We start from the raw sequence: 20,303 nt of genomic DNA on the forward strand, positions 1-20,303 counted from the left end.
GTAGTTAGTATGTAATGTTACCATTTTATTTTAATGAATCTATTGATTTATTCCAATGATGAGCTGAACGTCTTTAGGCGCCCCTCTTTTCTTTTTTACTGTGTTTATAGTCAGCAGTTTAGGGGGGGAGGGGGGGGAAGTGTAGCGATTTATTGAAACATGTGCAAACATATGTGTAAATACAGTATATAAGGCAAAACCAGAGTTTGTACAACTCTAAAGAGCTTGAAACACCACTGGCTGAAATGCAGCACCAAACGGTGACAGAACCTCCACTAATAGCTGTTTGGTTCTCTGCTAAGTTGTCTGTGAAGTGCAGGCACCACCCTGTTTCATCTCTTGAATGCTCGAATGATTCATAGGTCAGTGCCAGGTGCCTTAACAAACAAACGAAAAACAATATAATCTGAAAATGATCAGGCACAACGACTGGACTGAAGTGAGCGAATATCAGCCAAATGTCCAAACAACAGCTTCAGAAAGCCAGAAAGACACATGCAGACCTATCAGCGACAGCCCTGCCTGAATAATAAATATGGGAATTATCATGAACACGCCCCCGATAAAAGCTCAGTCTCCGCCTACAGCCTCTCAGATTTGTTTGGTAATAGCCTCTTGTATAATCGCTGCTTAACTGAAAATCGATTTTTGTGTGAAGAAAACAAACTGTTATTTAAGTGAGCGCAGACTGGACATCGGTCCTTTCAGTCGGTGACAACACACGGGGCCAACATGGTGGTCATATTGCGCTGTTGCCCGCTAATCCAGTGGCTGTCCCTGGTCGTTTTGCTGGGCTCGGTTGTCGGACTCGGTGAGGACCTCGACCGGCCTCTCTTCGGGCCCCCCGGCTCTTCTATCCGGGTCCACGAGTCCGACCCGGGTCTTAAGAAGGCTCTGGCCTTTGCAGAGGAGCAATACAACCGGGTCTCCAATGCGATGCATCTCCGCAGAGTCAGCCGGGTCATCTCTGCCAACAAACAGGTATAATTATTATTGATGGCTTTCCTTCTGATTTTATAATATTTATTCAACATATTTTGGTCTTCTAGTGTACTTGCAAAGAACGGTTAAAGTATTTGTTGTTTATCGATTTATATCATTGTAATAAGCGTTGTGTATGCTCGGTTTTTTGTAAACAACGGCGCTGCTGCAGGGTCGTCATTTTAGCTAAATACAGGCCGGAAAAAGGGGCGACGTACCTTAGAAATAATAGCGTAAACGTCTTTGCTGCGCTGGTCAGCAAGGGATTATGCTTAAACAAAAAACAAACAAAAATGTATTCCTATTTATTTACAATTTTCAAGAGTTTTCAACCTAGAGAACAGTATTTATTTTTTTATTTTACCTATTTTTATTCTCAAGCGTTCAAGATAAGATTTTATGCGCGGTTTACTGCAGCCGGAAGTTATGTCCTTGACTTTAAATTAACAATGTCTCCGCAGTGTGGCTTGTTTGGAGCATAACGAGCATCCATAAAACAATAACACGCATTATATTTTATACCACGTCTAAATAAAAATCTTTATTTATACCAAGATTTTGTGTCTTTAAATTAAAGATGTCCGAATGTTTGTGTGTTTATCTGTATTCCAGCTGGTTAAAGGGATCCGTTACACTTTAACAGTGGAGCTGAGTAACACTCAATGTAAGAAGTCCACCATGCTCAGGACATGTGACTTCTATCCCGAGTTAAATCAACTCAAGGTAGGGTGTGTGTGTGTGTGTGTGTGTGTGTGTGTGAGCGAGAGAGAGAGTGATAAAAAATTAAGAAGGAGAGAGAATGTGTGATATGAGTTTATATTTAAGAGAAAAAAAGCTCTGTGTGTGTGTTTGTGTGTGTGTGTCCAGCTGTGTATTGATTTTTTTATTGGTCAAAGCAGTTTTGCTGGTTTTGATCTTGTGACTCAACCTTGACTTGGAGTGATCTCACTTATGCCTCATTCACGCTTGCATTCATTTACAGTATTGACTCTTTTTTTTCTTTGTTCCTGTTTTCTTCCCAACTACAAATATCTAAGTTATAAGTAAATCTATAAATGGGGCTTTTTACAAGAGACCCAAACCTACACATAACAACTGTTATCGCTTTTCCTCTAATTTATTTTTGTTTTTATGTCTCAGACAGAAGTCTGCGTCTTCGAGGTGTGGGACATCCCTTGGCAGGGGGCGTCAACCTTGCTCAAACAGAAGTGCCAGCCCAAAGGTCAGTCAGCAGCCAAACAGACTCATCATCCAACATTTAAGATTCACAACCACCCATTATGGAAGTCATATGGTAGACATTTATAGCTGGACACCATAGTTGTGGCTCACTTGGTCTTCTCTTGCAGTGCTGTGAAAAAATACACTGATTATCTTATCATCCAAAAACACATCAACAAGTATTTTTTAGACCTTTTTTACCCCCAAAAAACACAATAAAAGAGTTCAGCATTTCTGTTCTATGATAATAACTTAATCATGATATTTCTGACCACATATAGAGAAAACTCCTTTTAAAATGCATTTATTTCTACTGATTCTCAGTGAACTTTCCTAGCAACCCACATCAGCCAGTCAGGCCATGAGATTTTTTTTTACACACTTGTTTTACAAAGAGATAAATGAGGTGGAAGGTTGAACAAAGGAGAAATTGACATATTTGCATTTGATGTTGCAAATATGTTGACTTTATGTTGTTTTTTGTATTTTTGTTGTTTCTTTCTGTTATATTTATCAGCTTGAAAATCGTCCGTGAAAACTGTGAATTGCAGCAACCTGCATGACAGTTTGACTGACTGATTTAAGTGTTAAATACTCTCACACTTCCCATGTCTTCCTGTGTTTCATTTCTCTTATCAGTTGAATTTGAAGTAGAAGAGAGCAACAAGGTAGAGGATCCATCCACCAGCCAGCCTCTGGAGGTAAAGTTAATGTCAGGCTCTACAGCTACAGGCCTGTGGTTTTATCTGCCTGTCTGCTTGTTTGTTTAAACTGTTCTAATCGATTTAGATTTGAGATCGAAGCTTTCTGTCGTTGATTCTGTGTGTGTGTTTGCATTAGGAGTCGGTGGAGCTGCTGGGCCGGTTTAAAGAGTTCATGACTAAGTACAATAAAGTCTACAGCAGTCAGGAGGGTGAGTGACTGAATCTCATTCATACCACGTATGGACATTGTGTCACATTCCTGTCTGAACACACTGAACACTTTACGTAATCAAAGCCTGTTTGGAGTCACACCTGAATGCAAATGTTCAAACTGAAAAGGTCTGGACTGCAGGCAGGACAGTTCAGCACACGGACTCTTCTACCACAAAGAAATACATGGAGTATGTGGTTTAGTATCTTGGTGAAATATGGAAGGCCTTCCCTGAGATAGACATCATCTGGGAGGGAGCATGTATTGCTCTGTATTTAACTTTCAGCACCTTTGCAGACGTGAAAGTTGCCAGTTCCATAGGTGCTAATGCACTCCCGTATCGTCAGAGCTGCAGGTTTTTGAACATGTTTTCATAATGTTCATTCTTTTTTCATGATAGTGCTTTAGCCTGCATTTGCAGCTGGCACAGTGGACTGTGTTCACAGACAGTGATTGCAGGAATTGAGCCTGAGCCCGCGCAGTGATTTCTATGATAGAATCATCATGTCTGTTTTTAGTGCAGTGCTGCCTCAGGACTAAAAATCACAGGCATCCAATGCTATTTTTGGTCTTGCCCTTTGTGCTCAGAGATTTCTCCAGATTCTTTAAATCGTTTGATATCCTGTCCCATAGATCATCAGATATTCACAGTCTTCACATTTCTTTGTCAGGGAACATTCTGAAATTTTTCCACAATTTGTAGATGTAGTTTTTTGCTGATTGGTGAACCTCCGCCTCTCTAAGATGCTCTTTTTATACCCAGTCATGTTACTCACCTGTTCCCAGTTAACCCAATTACTTGCAACTTGCAAAATGTATCGCCAACTATTTTCTTTTAGTACCAATTACTTTTCCAGTCTTTATTTTTTTACTCTGTCCCAACTTTTTTGACACATATTGGTGCCATCAAATTCAAAGTGAAATAGTTAAATGTCTCAGGTTAAACATCTGATATGTTTCTTCTCTTGTTCACACTTTAGAAACAAAATTAAATTCAACTGAAAATGGAAAAAAATGAAAGGCTTTTAAGCAGAATCTTTTATGAATGTACTTTTGACCCTTGACCTTGCAGAAGTGGACAGCCGTTTGCGCATCTTCCACAAGAACCTGAAGACTGCTGAGAAGCTCCAGGCTTTGGATCAAGGTTCAGCTGAGTATGGAGTCACCAAGTTCAGCGACCTCACCGGTACATAACTGTGAATGCACGTCCACAGTTTCTGATGAGAGAACGTCTCTTCTGCTTTCCACCTGTTGCTTCAGCTTAAGAAAACAAAGTGAAATATCCTTCTGCTTTTCTCCAGAAGAGGAATTTCGCTCTACATACTTAAACCCACTGCTGAGTCAATGGACTCTCCATCAACCAATGAAACCAGCTACTCCCGCCAAAGGCCCCTCGCCTGACAGCTGGGATTGGAGGGATCATGGAGCTGTCAGTCCTGTTAAGAACCAGGTGCCAACAAACAGAGTTCATTATGGGGTGGTCACCCTAAAGAGCTTGTTAGTAGCGATTAAATTGTACACCGTGCCCACTTTATGATGATCAGGGTGTGTTTTTTTTTCTCCTGCAGGGAATGTGTGGATCTTGCTGGGCATTTTCTGTCATAGGCAACATTGAAGGCCAGTGGTTCCTGAAAAATGGAACGTTGCTGTCACTTTCCGAACAAGGTGACACAGAAAAGTAGCACAGATGATAGAATTAATCAGGAGTTTTCAAATCCAGCATAAAGTCTTGACATGCTTGAGTACTGATTTGTTCTTCACAGAGCTGGTTGACTGTGACGGGCTGGACCAGGCGTGCAGAGGCGGGCTTCCATCAAATGCTTATGAAGCTATTGAGAAGCTGGGTAGAACTAAGATTTTATTCTGTGTTTAGCAATAAGTAAAAACAGAGAGATGTTTTTACTGATAACACAAGCAGATTTTTCCTTAAAGTGCTTTCTTATAATCTTTGCCCCTCGTGTGGTTAAGGGGGTCTGGAGACTGAAAGTGACTACTCCTACACCGGGCACAAGCAGAGGTGTGACTTCACCACCGGGAAGGTGGCCGCCTACATCAACAGCTCCGTGGAGCTGCCCAAAGAGGAGAAGGGTGAGCACACATACAACAGTGGTTTAACTGCATGGACATGTCCATGATTTTTATCTTATTCTAACTGTAGTGTGTCTGTTTGAAACTAAGGGTTGTTGAATTGACTCATTTTGATTTATTTTTGTATTTTTTCCTTCTCAGAGATTGCTGCTTGGCTGGCTGAGAATGGGCCAGTCTCTGTTGCTCTGAATGCTTTTGCAATGCAGGTAGGAGGTTTTTTAAGAAGTGAAATCACTCCTCAAAACAACAAGAAGCAAAGCAGCTCAGTCGTTGCGCAGTGTTTATTTTTAAGAGGATGAATTCTTTTTGTTTTCTTTGTTTTTTAGAGGTACTTGAAGAAGTTTATAGTGTAGTCAAAATCAGAGAAGGGTATCAGTGAGTATGTGATAGATAATAAGTACTGATTTGTAAACAACTGGACACGAATAACTTGAGCTTATTATTTAATATTACTGAAGTATATTTGTGACTAACTAAACAGCTCAGTCTCTAACAATCCTCTCTTTAAAGATGTTTTGGGGTCAGCTTGAAATTAAGATGGAAATGTAAAAGTGAGGTCAGAGGTCAAATGTGATGTGATATTTAGATGCAAACTATACTGTGATAGTTAGAATCCCAATTTATCATTCTATTGTCTTATACAGGAGTATAAAAATACATTGTCATTATTAACAATAGCAGTCAGAAACTGAGTTTTAAATCCCGCTATACAACATTAACACACTTTGACCTTCAGATCAGTCTGTTGACCTTGATGAAAAGGTCAGAAGTCAAACGTGACATCATATTTCAATTCTTTATACAGTATTTTCTATATGTTGACAATACACACTGCACTTGTAAGAGTCATACTTTTGTAAGTTATAAGGCTTTTGGTCATTTTTTGTTTGTTTGTTTGTTTTTTTACCAGTAAATCTTTATATTGAAGACTTTGGTAGATGAAAGCTAAATTTTAATAGGTCATTAATGTGACCCCACTCTACAAGCCTACAAAGTTTTACCAGAATGAAACGAACATCAGCTCCTCAGTGGAGGTGTCAACTAGGAGTGGAATAAAAATATCAATAGAATATGTCACGTTGCCTCCTTGTGTAATGTTGGTTTATACGTTACTGATTCATTAAAACATTCCTAACCCCCACCAGTTTGACTTATCAGAGTCAGTACTTGGTGGTGGTCCTTATCAAACAGCAAAGTCATATGTAGATCATTTTCTTGCATGTGTATAGTATCATGGGCAGTGTATTGTTACTGTATCATATCAGGAGTGACATATTTCCTGCCCAAATAAGAGCAATTCTTATTCTTACTCTTGTTTATATTGCTGCTGTTATTATTATGCGCGCCAATCACCTCCATACCTCTATCTAAACTGGACATAAAAGATAATAAAGATAATAATCTTAAGATACATGTTATTCTTACATTATCTTGAATATCATTTCATTCCCTCCAGTTTTACAGGAAGGGTATATCTCACCCTCTGAAGATTTTCTGCAACCCCTGGATGATCGACCACGCTGTGCTGTTGGTGGGATACGGAGAACGTAATTATTATTATTTTTTATCCCATTTTTTTAGTCTTAATTATTTGCCCAGTTTCTGGAAAGCACAGACACATATTTTTGCCTCGTTTGTCAACAATGTTTCCCCCCTGTGTTCTCAGGTAAAGGTATTCCCTTCTGGGCCATCAAAAACAGCTGGGGGGAGGATTATGGAGAGCAGGTGAGACAGCACGACCTTTCAGAACACTTATCATTCTAAAAATCTTTCATTTGAAACCAACTACACGACTGAGGATCACTGACATAAAGCACCGTTTTCATAACAGACTCAGTAGAAGTGCTGATCCGTGCACTAGGCTTTACAAAGCTGACTGTTGTTTCATAGCATAATGAAAAAATGAGTTCTGTTCATGTACAGCTGTGAGGGAGTGAGTGTTAATTTGTTTTTTCTCCTTCACACAGGGTTACTACTACCTCTACAGGGGCTCCAATGCATGTGGGATCAACAAGATGTGCTCATCTGCTGTAGTCAACTGAACCCCTAACACCTTCTACAGACACACACGTACACACACACATCATCATCATCATCATCATGCTACATGCACCACAGCTGTCATCTGACCCCAGCTCCACATCACTTATCCAGAATGCACAAGAGCTCAACACGCACACATGTGAAGTCCTGCTGATGTTTCTTCTCCGTTAGACCAAACCAGTGTTTTACCAGCTCTAATAAAGCTAGCTTTGATGTGATACTGAAACTTTCCAGTAATTTTAAATCAAGATTACATCTTCTTTTTCTGTTAGTCCTGAAGCTTGGTTAAAATGATTAATGTGTTTAAGGCAACAGCTTGTAAGTCATCTTTACTTACAGTAACAGAGCCCATGCTCATAGTGGTGAGCTGATGGTATGTGCTTCAAAGAGTTTTTGAAAAACAAGGCTTTGATTCTGAAGTGGTTTACTGCACAAACTCAGTTTAGTGCAATGTAATTGCAATAATAGCTGTATAACAGGGAGAAATGAATGATGGGAGTTGAATTAAAAAAAAAAAAAGTGAAATCCAGTTTGTTATTTTATGATCTACCTATCCATTTTCTTCTGCTTATCCAATTCAGGGTCACTGGGGGGCGCTGGAGCCTATCCCAGCTGCCATGGGGGAGAAATGAGGTAAACCCTGGACAGTCTGTCACACGGGTAACACAGAGAGACAGGCAACCTTTCACTGGAAATTTAGAATCACTGCTTCACCCAACTGCATGTCTCTGGACTGTGGGAGGAAGCTGGAGAACCCACAGATACTCAAGAAGAAAATGATGGATTCAAACCCAGAACCTTCTTGCAGCAGTGCTAACCACCACACCGCTGTGCTGCCCTATTTTATTATAAAGTTTTTCATGTGCACTGAAACTATAAACTGGTTGACAGTACAATTAAATCATTACTTTTTATAATTTATTTAGTGCATATATAATAACTTTAACCATAAGGCAAAATTAACTTCAAATAACTACAGCGACAATAAGGCCTATAAAGGGAGAAAACATTTTAACCTGTTTATGATTTTAAACGGTATGTTGAGAAGAAGCAGGACAAACACAATGTAGGAAAACACTTTGAACGATAGAGGGGCAACAACGTTCGTGTTCTTGAATGTTCCTTTAATCAAAACAACCTCATTTTCCCACAATGCCAAGGGAAGGTAACGGAACAGCTGGTCTTTAGCTGTAGCTTCTAAAATAATAAACAAAAGTCGTCGTAAGTTAGTGATACAATCTTACGGTGAATTACAATGCATCCTGAAGTTCATTTACATAAATTCAGTCACATTTTAACCAGTCATTAATAGGGCTTTTAGCGATAAAATAGCGATAAATTTTACACGTATGGAACTTTTATTTTGAAAATATACCCCACTTGACATCGGAAGTGTAACGCTCCCTGTCTTTCCCCGCACTGTGTACTGAAAACAAGAACGCATGCCAGTCGATTGTTTTTTGTGACTGAATATTTCAGGTTCTTTTTGTACACGAACTTATACCTGCTGCTCGGAGACACATTCTGCGTCAAAAAGACAAACAGCCACTCCTGTCTTTCTTTCTTTCAAGGTAGTATTTAACCTGCTAATGTGGAGACAGCTAATGTTAGCCATGTCCGCTAAGTTATTATTCGTAAGCAACTACTGTTTAGAAGAAAATTGGCAGAGGAAGTTTAAATTATTATGGTACACAGAAAGTTTTATAGACGTTTATAACGGAGAAATAATTAAATTTTGCTGGTAATCACATTAAGCTGACCTTTCAGCGTTGGTTGTTACTGTTAGGTCTAGCCTTTAAATGTGTCTTTAGTTAACTAGAACTTTCGACCCACTCTTTCTTTCTCAGCTGGCGAAGGAACGTGGAGGCTGTCGGTTATAATGTCACAGGCCACTAAACGCAAACACGTTGTCAAGGAGGTTCTTGGAGACTTTGTCACACCCACAGAAAACCAGCAGATCGTAAAGGTAAACTTTGTATAAAGTTCCCTGTATTTCCTACATACTACAACATTCACATTTTAGTAATCAGCAGCATACACTGGATACTTGTGTACTTAGGTACAGATTGGAAGTACAGGTAAGACCCCCATTTAACTCCAGAGCTGCGTTAAGGTGGACATGTAACACTACTTGTAGAAAGGCTTATTGTGTGGATGCCCTCAAAGGCATCCACACTATTGAGTTCCTGTTTCTCTTTAAACTTTATTCTTTTTCAAGTTGCTCGCGTTTTTCGGCACTTAACTACTCCTTCAGTTTTCAGCCGATTTTCTCCGTTCAAACTCTAAACTGTTCTGCTATTTCTGCTAATTCCAGCTATATCTTTTGGTGTTTATTACTATTATACTTTTTAAAATATTACACTTTTTCCCTTTTTTTTGTCCCATTGAAATTAATGGAAAACTTCCACAATTCTGCTAAAACTTGCTTGTTTTTAAAACTTGCAAATGTTCTCAAATGATTGGGCTTTTCCTGTGTGATTCAGCTTTTTCATATCTGTTACCGTTTTCATTTAATGCCTCTTTAAGTTTTCAGTTGCAGCTTTGTGATTTTTCTGAAAATACATGCGTTGTTATGGTTGCTATGCAATTAACTCAGAGTGAGAGCTGGTGCTTTCTGAAGTTTCTCTTCATGTCTGAACAACTTCTTGCTACTCACTCAATTTTCACTCAACCTCCACAAATTATACATCAAAACGTAGGTATTTTTGCTGGCTTTCAGAAAATGTCACTATCATTGTTGTGGAAGTTACAGATTTTTATCAAATCGCCTCAGAGCAACACAAAGTCGTAAAACTCTCCATAGAAAGTCAATGGAGAGTTTGTTCAAAATCACCGCTTGATTTCTGTAATGAGAGGCATTTTCGAATCGTCATATCTCCTTAACAAAGCAAAGTTAAGACATGAGGCTTGTGCCAATATATCTTCAGACACTGCTGACACTCAAGATTGGAGCAGTTTTTACAGTCATCTTACCGTTGAGCCATAAATTACGTTTGTTTGAGGGGTGGAAATCTGTCCTCCTCTCAGTTTTCAAACTCTGAAAATGAAGCCGTTTCTTCTCTCGTCATATCTCCGCGACGGAGTTACAAAGAGCTATGAAAATCGCAGTCAAAGTACACCAAAGTCCGCTGATTCACCCAGTACAAGAATTATGCTTCTATCCCACCTAGTTTTTGTGTTACACGATGTTTTGTAACTCCAAAAAACGGCGTTTTTCGCCACTTACTGCGATCTAATTCTGACTGCTCATCACCCTGTTTTCCAGGCGCCCGCTCTCTTTGCCAGTGGCGCAGTTGGTAATGACAGGGGTCTGAAGCCCAAAGGTCGTGGGTTCAATTCCACCTTGTCCACATGTTTTTTTCACTACAAATTAATACACTATCACAGACCAGTAATTCATATTGATAATTTATTACAATTCTGCAAAGTTTTATGATTTTAGCAGCTTTTCTAATATGGACCTCAGATTCTTGTTAACAGTCCATGGCAGAAATACATACAAGTACAGAGCCTGATGAAGCAGACAGAAGCAGTACCTCTGATTGGTGGACTGAAATTGAGCAGAACCAGGTTGTTTTGCCTCTTTTCACCAGAAAGTTCAGTGTTTTCTCAGCCTCTTCTGCTGTTTTTAATAAGAATTTTCATCTTTTCACCTTTTTTCAGTTATATGAGAACCAGTTTGGCTCAGTGAGATGAGTATGAGATGAAATTCTGCTGATTTACCTCTTTTCTGCCAAATCTTCAACCATTTCACCTCTTATCAGCATAATTCTCAAAATTCTGCTCTTTCTGCTCTTTCCTGCTATGACTTTTGGTGCTCATAACTTCTATACTTTTTGAGATATTGAATTTTTTTTTGTAATATTTTTTGCCCATTTCTGCCATATTATCAGTGGCCTCACTGATTTTCCTTGCCGGGCTGAGCTTTGTTTTAGCTCAGTGAGATGAGCATCCGTTCTCAGACTGGGAGGCCGGGGTTCAAATCCCGCTTATGGCAACATTTCTTTCAGTTAACAGTTAAACTTTATAAACTCTTTTCTGCAGAAATTCTGCTCATTCAACTCTTTTCAGCAAAATTTTCAGCCTTTTCACCTCTTATCAGCACAAATCTCAGCTGTTTTCAGAAAAAACTCTTTTGAGCAGAAATTCTGCTGATTCATCTCTTTTCAGCGCAACTTTCTGCTTCTTTACCTCTTTTCAGCAGAAATTCTGCTGATTCACCTCTTTTCAGGAGAATTTTAAAAGATTTTCACCACTTTTCAGCACAAATCCCAGCTTTTTCAGCTGTTTTCAGCAAAAACCTCTTTTCAGCAGATTTCTGCTCATTCACCTGTTTTCAGCAGAGATTCTGCTGATTGAACTCTTTTCAGCAGAATATTCACCTCTTTTCAGCCCAAATTCAGCTTATTCACCTCTTCTGCAAAATTTTCAGCCTTTTCACCTCTTATCAGCACAAATCTCAGCTGTTTTCAGAAAAAACTCTTTTGAGCAGAAATTCTGCTGATTCATCTCTTTTCAGCGCAACTTTCTGCTTCTTTCCATCTTTTCTGCAGAAATTCTGCTCATTCAACTCTTTTCAGCAAAATTTGCAGAATTTTCACCTCTTTTCAGCACAAATCTCAGCTGTTTTCAGAAAAAACTCTTTTGAGCAGAAATTCTTCTGATTCACCTCTTTTCTGCAAAGTTTTCAGCCTTTTCACCTCTTATCGCCACAATTCTCAGCAGCTTCGTCTCATTTCATCAGAATTGTCAGTCTCTCCACCTCTTCTTTGTGAGAATGAGTTTGGCTCAGTGAGATGAGTAGCCGCCTTTAGACTAGAAGAGCCAGGTTCAAATCCTACTCAGGGCAACATTTTTTTTCAACTTTTTCAGCTTTTTTCAGCAGACATCTTCAGCGTTAAGGCATCCACACAGCATTTTCGCAGGAAATGCAAATTTTTCTAGTTTACACTGTGGTGCCCTGCTCAAACCCAAACATTAACGCTAACAAGTGGATTTTTCCTGTTTCAGTGCAGCTAGCCAAACTAATTATTTCTAGTAAGCTAACATAAACTAATGTAAATCTGTTAGACGCAACCAAACAACCAACCCATTGATATCATGTTCTATACTGACACAAGATGGCATTAAACTTGTTCTAAAAACTATAAGCAATTATTTCTTAAATCCACCTTCACAGAGAGTGTGACATCTACAGGGTTGGGTAATTTACTGGCCTTTATACAGTAGTGTTTCATGCCCATTTTAATTCTTGACGGCACAGGTTCAACAAAGTACTGGAAGCATTCCTTTTAGTCCATGTTGGCATGATGGCAACACAAAGTTATTGCAGATTTGTCAGCTGCACATCCATAATGTTTACAGTAGATTGAACTCATTGTCATGTTCAAATAACCAGTTTGAGATGATCTGAGCTGTTAACCATCTGTGTACTTGTGTAAGATGAGTGATGCTGTTGTTATGCTTTGGTAAAAGGCTCAAAAGTGTGGTAACCATTACACTATTAAACCACCACAATCCTGAACTGTTCATACAAGGCAGGATGCTTTCAGGTTGTTTCTGACCCTTCTATCTGAATGATGCAGGAGAGAGGTAAACTCATCAGACCAGGCAACGCCTTCCCAGTGTTCTGTTGTCTTTCTTACATTTCCCACTATCTCTAAAATGAACAACATCCAGTCTCAGAGTGATCCTGAAAAACTAGTTCACGTGTCTAGTTTTAGGCTGGACTATTGTAATTCATTCTTATCAGGCTGACCTAAAAACTCCCTGAAAAGCCTTCAGTTGATCCAAAACGCTGCAATGAGAGTACTGACAGGGACTAGAAAGAGAGAGCAGATTTCTCCCGTATTGGTTTCTCTTCATTGGCTCCCTGTTAAATCCATAATTTAATTTAAAATCCTTTTCCTTACATAGAGGGTCTTGAATAATTAGGCCCTGTCTTATCTGAAAGATCTCATAGTACAGTTTCACCCTAATAAAGCACTTTGCTCCCAGACTGCAGGCTTACTTGTGGTTCCTCGGGTATTTAAAAGTGCAATGGGAGGGAGAGCCTTCAGCTTTCAGGCTCCTCTTCCGTGGAATCAGCTTCCAGTTCGGATTCAGGAGAAAAATGCCCTCTCTACTTTTAAGACTAGCCTTAAAGCTTTCCTTTTCATAGATATAGTTAGAGCTGAATCAGGTGACTGCAATAGATCTAGGCCTCCAGGGGCTTCAAAGTGTTTCTTCTTCACTCAGTGTTTTCACCCACTGTGTTTATACACCACTCTGCAGTGAATCATTAGTTATTACTATTCTCTTGATCTCTTCCCCAGTGTCTTTTTCGCTTTCTGCCTCCCCTCGCCCCCGGTTGCAGCAGATGGCTGCTCCTCCCTGAGCCTGGTTCTACTGGTGCTTGCTCAAAGGGGGTCATTTGATTCTTTTCTCTCTATTATTGTAGGGTCTCTACCTTACAATATATGGCACCTTGAGATGACTTTCCTTGTGATTTGTTGTTATTTAATGTAAATAAAATTGAACTGAATTGTCCAGTTTTGGTGAGCCTGTGCAAATTATAGCCTCAGTTTCCTGTTCTTAGCTGACACCTGACCCAGTGTGGTCTTCTGCGGCTGTAGTCCCTTTACAACAAGGTTTGATATGCTCTGTGTTCAGAGATGCTCTTCTGCACATTGTGGTTGTAACGAGTGGACATTTAACTATTCTCTGTAAATTGTAGAGATAATTGTGTCTCACATCAGCAGTTTCTGAAAATATTTAGACCAGCTTGCCGACACCAACAACCATGTGATGCTCAGTTTTAACTTCCGCAGGTTGTCTTGACCATTTTCACACACCTAAGTCCATTGACCATCTGCAACATTTTACATTAACGAGCAGATGAACAAGTACACCTCATAAAGTGGCTGTTTTTCTGATTCCATGTTTCCTCTGCTTCTTCACTTTTACAGGTAACTGGGAGCCGTGGTAACAATCTACATGATGCTGTCACAGCTCAGGGTGAGACCTTCTTGGTGAGCATGCCCACCAAGTTCCGCAAGAACATCTGGATCAAGAGAGGTAAGCAATGGAAAGGGAAGTTACGTGTTTAAAACTTTGAGTAATAATCCAGTGACAGCTGGTGGCAAATATTATTTAGTGGCTTGTGGCACAGACGTTCATGCTGCACCATGTGTGCTGCTGCCCACAACAAAATTGGGGTGCTTTTTGTGGGCATACCAGTTAGTTTACACTTTTGATATTTCACTGCACCTTACTTGCTGGAGGATGTGCAGACTTATCAGCTGCACATCTATAATGTATACAGTACAGTGAACCTCGTTGTCATGGTGTTCATTGCCTTTTCAAAACAAAAGAATAATATATATCGTAGTGCAAACATATAAGTTAGTAATGTGATCTCCCGCTAGCTAGTACTGGTCTAAATAAGACCCCCATTTGTGTTCATTCATTTAAATTTCATCTTCTCACTCCAAAGGTGACTATGTGATTGTGGATCCTATTGAAGAAGGAGAGAAGGTGAAGGCAGAGATCAGCTTTATTCTCTACAAGGATCACATTCAATACCTACAAAAACAGAACCTCTGGTAGGTGGGAACACACTGCACAACCTTTACGTTCCTCGATCAGCCTCATTTGTCACATGTTTTGCACTTTTTACATTTTTTTCTTGTCTCCAGGCCAGAGGGCTTTATGGACGAGCATTCGACGCAGGATAAGACAAAGAAAGAACTGGAAAAGGACGAGGACGAGGATGCTAGCGATTCTGAAGATGACGATAGCGACCTCTTTGTAAACACTAACCGCTGTAACTATCACTACAGTGAAAGTGAGGAGGACGATAGCGAAGAGGATGAGGACAGGGATGAGGACAAAGAGAAAAGGAGGGAAAATGCCTCATAGCAGCAGCACTGAGGACACGGACAATCAGGAGTTGTGAAACAGATGCGACAGCATGCTCTCCTGTATTGCTGTCATCACTGACTGACGCTATGACGATCTGAAGCAATGGTCCACCTGCAACAGCGCCCTCTGCAGTTCATGTACTGAATGGCTGGGCTCATTCAATGTACTTAGTAATTCCTGCTTGTTTTACAAATCTGTGAGATTAAAATGTATCTGAAATTTAACATGGGATACATTTCTAGTGTTTTTTTTCTGATGATAGGTCCATTGCACATCACTGGTACATTATATAAAAGGGCACACAGTATATTTGTACGATGACGTTAAATTTATGCAACCTTTTCTGTAGAAACCTGTATCATTGTATCAGCTTGAGTTACAAATGAAAGCTGTTTTATTTTCATTTTATCCAGCAGCAAAAGTTAATTTGTGAAATGACTGAAAAGCTTTTGAAATGGAATAAATCCCAAGTAGAGTATGCTTATGTCACACTGACTCGATATCTTCCTGTGCATGTCTCCATCTTGCCGGATTCAAGACTTAATCCTGAATGCATTTCATTATTACGCAGTCAAGCAGCCATCTCCGGAAAAGGTTGTGTAGATGTCACACTAGCATATCTGGAAAAAAAACTACAATATATGGATTCTCAGAAATTACATCACAGTGTCGCCAGCGCAAAGAAAATTCCTACTGCAAGTGGAACCAGTCCCACGCCTTTTTGGCTGACACATTTCTTCCCCCAAGGTGTGAGAAAACTTTGTCATAACTCACACGACATTGAACAGAAGAGAGATGATTCCTGTTATTACAATTTTGCTCTCACTGAGTAACTGCACAATGAAAGCATCTATGTTGTATTTTGACAAAAATAATTTTAAATAAGAATGTACACTCAGTTTTTTCAAAAGCCCATGAATACCTGAAATGTATCCTACAATAATTATATCAAATAATACATGTAGTGAAACACTAATCTATACATGGATTAAACACTGCAGTCATACACACGAACTGTTGAAGGAGCTTTATTGGATTTAACGCTCCACTTTGTGACAGTGCACAAAACTGGAGGAGAACAGACCTGTTTTTCCTCCCTGTCAAGGACGGGAAACACCAACCAACTCCACCTTTGCCTGACGGCTTTAGCCTCAGTGTTTGGATGAATGCCAATCTCTTATTTATCGCCTAAAGTTTAATACTGTACTATCAGTTGGATTTTAATTCCACTTGTAATGGGATGAGATTGTTTCAGTCTTGATCATTTATGAACTCAGACATGAAAATCCAGATATATATTACAATAAAACAGATATCACATTTGTTTGGTTTGTTTTGAGCCTTGGCACTGCAAGACTAGCTCAGCTGCTGTAACCTGAAACTCGAATACCTGTTGTCTTGTTTAACTCATTCAATTCAATTCAGTTTTATTTATATGGTATGGTGGCCCTGAGAGGCCGAATGGACTGCAACTTAAGAAAACACCAGCAATAAGAAAAATGCTGCAAAAGCACACAAAACACAACGGAAATGGGGGGGGGGGGGGGGGGGGGGGGGGGGGGGGGGGGGGGGGGACAGAAAAAGGGAAAAACTGATTTCCAAAAGCACAAGGGAAGTGTTTCTGGGAGACACCGCTGGCAAAACCAGGTTCAGGGGCAGGTAGGTACTCTCATGTACTTCATCTAGCTGTTCAGAAATTACTGACAGCATGATAGAATTTAGCATCAGCTCCAGAGGCGGAGGCAGACATTTGATACACCCGGGGCTTAGCCCTAAAGGGTAGTATGCATGTGGGATTGGGAGGGGGGGGGGGGGGGGGTAGAAATGACTGAATGAATTTTTTAATTAGCAAAGTCGGGCTGTATCACGACACGAGGACTAAACCCCAATTCAACCAGACCCAGAACTGATCCGGAGTTAAAACAGGACTACAACAGTTCAAAATCAGGACTACTTAGGATTTAACCAAGACAGAACCAGAATCTGAACTAGATGATGCACTAAAATCATCATAGATCTGCACTACACTTATTTTTTAATTCTACCAAAGTCCACTATTTAGATTTAGAAAAGTTTATATAATTATTTAGCCTTGTTGTGCAAACAAGCCTGCATAACTTAATAAATATAGAATTTGAAAAATAACAAACCTAAAAAGAAACACTAGGTACGAGATACATGAGGACCTATGATACGGTGATACTTTGGTAAACAACCATTTGACTAACATGTCTGTCTCACCTGCTCTTGTTCCATCTCTGTTCTGTCCTCATTCTCCTCTCTCTCTCTCTGTTCCTCTCCCTCCCTCTTTGTGCTGAAAATCAAGCCAAACACCAACATCATCAAATGTACAGTTGAAACCAGATATTTACATACTCTTCAGATAAAAACAGAAACACTTTTTTAATTGTAACATCAAATCAGACTAAATGTTTTTTTTAGATTGATAAATATAAAAAACATATTTGTTAACTTTAAGAGTAAAGAGAGAAATTGTCTGTATTTCTTAATTGCAAATGGCACCAAATTGTATTCAAAATTGAGCCACACTTATGGAGCTCCACAATTCTTTTCCTGGTCTTTTGTTGACATCTCTTGATTTTCCCATTTCAAAGAAACAGGTTCTGAGTTTTGCTTTATATGCATCCACAGCTGTGCCACCAATTTACTCACATGGACTCTACCAACCAATTAGAAGCTTCTTCAGCTCAGAATGGAATCGTCTGCAGTTTTCTTATTAATTAACAATAAGCTTAGTGTATATGTACTCCTAAATTTGATGAAAGTGATAAAAATAGACAGCTCTGTCTCTCTTTATTCTGACATTTAACGAATTCAAAAGATATTTCAATATTTATTTATGCAAAACAAAACAAGTTTACTCTAAATTGATGTTGTACAGTAAAAAAAATGTTCTTGTCCATCCATCCATCCATCTTCATCCGCTTTATCCGGGGCCGGGTTGCGGGAGCAGCAGCCTAAGCAAAGAGGCCCAGACCTCCCTCTCCCCAGCCACCTCCTCCAGCTCATCCGGGGGAACACCAAGGCGTTCCCAGGCCAGCCGAGAGATATAATCTCTCCAGCGTGTCCTGGGCCTGCCCCGGGGCCTCCTCCCGGTGGGACATGCCTGGAACACCTCACCCAGGAGGCGCCCAGGGGGCATCCTTGTCAGATGCCCAAACCACCTCAGCTGGCTCCTTTCGACGTTGAGCAGCAGCGGCTCTACTCTGAGCCCCTCCCGGATGGCTGAACTTCTCACCCTATCTCTAAGGGAGATGCCAGCCACCCTTCGGAGGAAGCTCATTTCCGCCGCTTGTATCCGCGATCTCGTCCTTTCGGTCACTACCCACAGCTCGTGGCCATAGGTGAGGGTAGGGACGTAGATCGACCGGTAAATTGAGAACTTCGCTTTTACACTCAGCTCCCTCTTCACCACGACGGACCGGTGCAGTGTCTGCATTACTGCAGCTGCAGCCCCAATCCGTCTGTCGATCTCCGGCTCCCTTCTCCCATCACTCGCGAACAAGACCCCGAGATACTTGAACTCCTCCACTTGGGGCAGGACCTCATCCCCGACCCGGAGTGGGCACTCCACCCTTTTCCGGCTGAGAACCATGGCCTCAGATTTGGAGGTGCTGATCCTCATTCCCGCTGCTTCACACTCGGCTGCGAACCGCTCCAGTGCGAGCTGGAGGCCCTCACCCGATGAAGCCAACAGAACCACATCATCCGCAAAAATCAGAGATGAGATCCTGAGGCCACCAAAGCGAAAGCCCTCCGCCACTTGGCTGCGCCTAGAAATCCTGTCCATAAAAATTATGAACAGAACCGGTGACAAAGGGCAGCCCTGGCGGAGCCCATCACCCACCGGGAACGAGTCCGACTTATTGCCGGCAATGCGAACCAAGCTCTTGCAACGGTTGTATAGGGATCGAATGGCCCGTAGCAATGGGCCAGACACCCCATACTCCCACAACACCTCCCACAGGACACCCCGAGGGACACGGTCGAATGCCTTCTCCAAGTCCACAAAACACATGTAGACTGGTTGGGCAAACTCCCATGCACCCTCAAGTATCCTCGAGAGGATGAAGAGCTGGTCCAGTGTTCCGCGACCAGGACGAAAACCGCATTGTTCCTCCTGCATCAGAGGTTCGACTAGTGGACGAACTCGCCTTTCCAGCACCCTGGCATAGACTTTCCCGGGGAGGCTGAGGAGTGTGATCCCCCTGTAGTTGGAACACACCCTCCGGTCCCCCTTCTTAAAGATGGGGACCACCACCCCGGTCTGCCAATCCACGGGTACTGCCCCTGATCTCCACGCAACATTGCAGAGGCGTGTCAACCAGGACAGCCCTACAACGTCCAGAGCCTTCAGGAACTCGGGGCGGACCTCATCAACACCAGGGGCTCTGCCACCAAGGAGTTGTTTAACTGCCTCAGTGACCTCGCCCCCGGAAATTGGCGGGTCATTCCCCTTATCCCCAGACTCTGCTTCCTCCTCGGAAGACGCGTCAGTGGGATTAAGGAGGTCCTCGAAGTATTCCTTCCACCGCCTGACAATTTTCTCAGTCAACGTCAGCAGCGCTCCGCCAGCACTATACACAGTGCAGGTAGAGCACCGCTTTCCCCTCCTGAGACGCCTGACGGTTTGCCAGAACCTCTTCGAGGCAGTCCGAAAGTCTTTTTCCATGGCCTCTCCGAACTCCTCCCACACCCGAGTTTTTGCTTCAGCCACTGCCCGAGCCGCATTCCGCTTGGCCTGTCGATACCTGTCGGCTGCCTCCGGAGTCCCACAGGCTAACCAAGCCCGATAGGACTCCTTCTTCAGCCTGGTGGCTCCCTTCACCTCTGGTGTCCACCATTTGGTTCGGGGATTACCACCACGGCAGGCACCACCACCTTGCGGCCGCAGCTCAATGCAGCAGTTTCGGCAATGGAGGCGCTGAACATGGTCCATTCGGACTCAATGTCCCCCGCCTCCCTCGGAATGCTGTTGAAGCTCTGCCGGAGGTGTGCGTTGAAGATCTCGCGGACTGGGGCCTCTGCTAGTCGTTCCCAGCACACCCTCACTACGCGTTTAGGTGCACCTGGTCTGTCCAGCGTCCTCCCCCGCCACCTGATCCAACTCACCACCAGGTGGTGATCAGTTG

The 20,303-nt window shown here is 41.6% G+C and overlaps 2 protein-coding genes and 1 long non-coding RNA gene across 3 annotated transcripts; 2 read left to right on the forward strand and 1 right to left on the reverse strand.

The window, feature by feature from the left end:
* The first annotated feature begins 572 nt into the window (after nt 1–572).
* ctsf (cathepsin F) lies at nt 573–7,468 on the forward strand. The gene is made up of 14 exons (XM_085180683.1): nt 573–981; nt 1,594–1,704; nt 2,122–2,203; nt 2,842–2,903; nt 3,043–3,115; nt 4,190–4,303; nt 4,419–4,567; nt 4,686–4,782; nt 4,881–4,961; nt 5,086–5,205; nt 5,347–5,411; nt 6,662–6,752; nt 6,872–6,930; nt 7,173–7,468. Exons 1-14 carry the CDS (start codon nt 733–735, stop codon nt 7,245–7,247), a joined length of 1,428 nt encoding a protein of 475 aa, XP_085036809.1. The 5' UTR covers nt 573–732; the 3' UTR covers nt 7,248–7,468.
* On the reverse strand, nt 5,542–14,197 carry LOC146524221 (uncharacterized). Its single transcript, XR_014877262.1, has 2 exons — nt 11,505–14,197; nt 5,542–10,862 (listed from the first exon to the last, which is right to left on the reverse strand). It is a non-coding gene; the product is annotated as an uncharacterized LOC146524221 (long non-coding RNA).
* eif1ad (eukaryotic translation initiation factor 1A domain containing) lies at nt 7,843–16,685 on the forward strand. Its single transcript, XM_085180716.1, has 5 exons — nt 7,843–8,819; nt 9,096–9,214; nt 14,196–14,304; nt 14,723–14,831; nt 14,925–16,685. The coding sequence occupies exons 2-5, from the start codon at nt 9,128–9,130 to the stop codon at nt 15,145–15,147; spliced, it is 528 nt and encodes a 175-aa protein (XP_085036842.1). The 5' UTR covers nt 7,843–8,819; nt 9,096–9,127; the 3' UTR covers nt 15,148–16,685.
* The last annotated feature ends 3,618 nt before the right edge of the window (nt 16,686–20,303 follow it).

Source organism: Neolamprologus multifasciatus, chromosome 2 (assembly GCF_963576455.1).
Source record: "Neolamprologus multifasciatus chromosome 2, fNeoMul1.2, whole genome shotgun sequence".
Lineage (NCBI taxonomy): Eukaryota > Metazoa > Chordata > Actinopteri > Cichliformes > Cichlidae > Neolamprologus > Neolamprologus multifasciatus.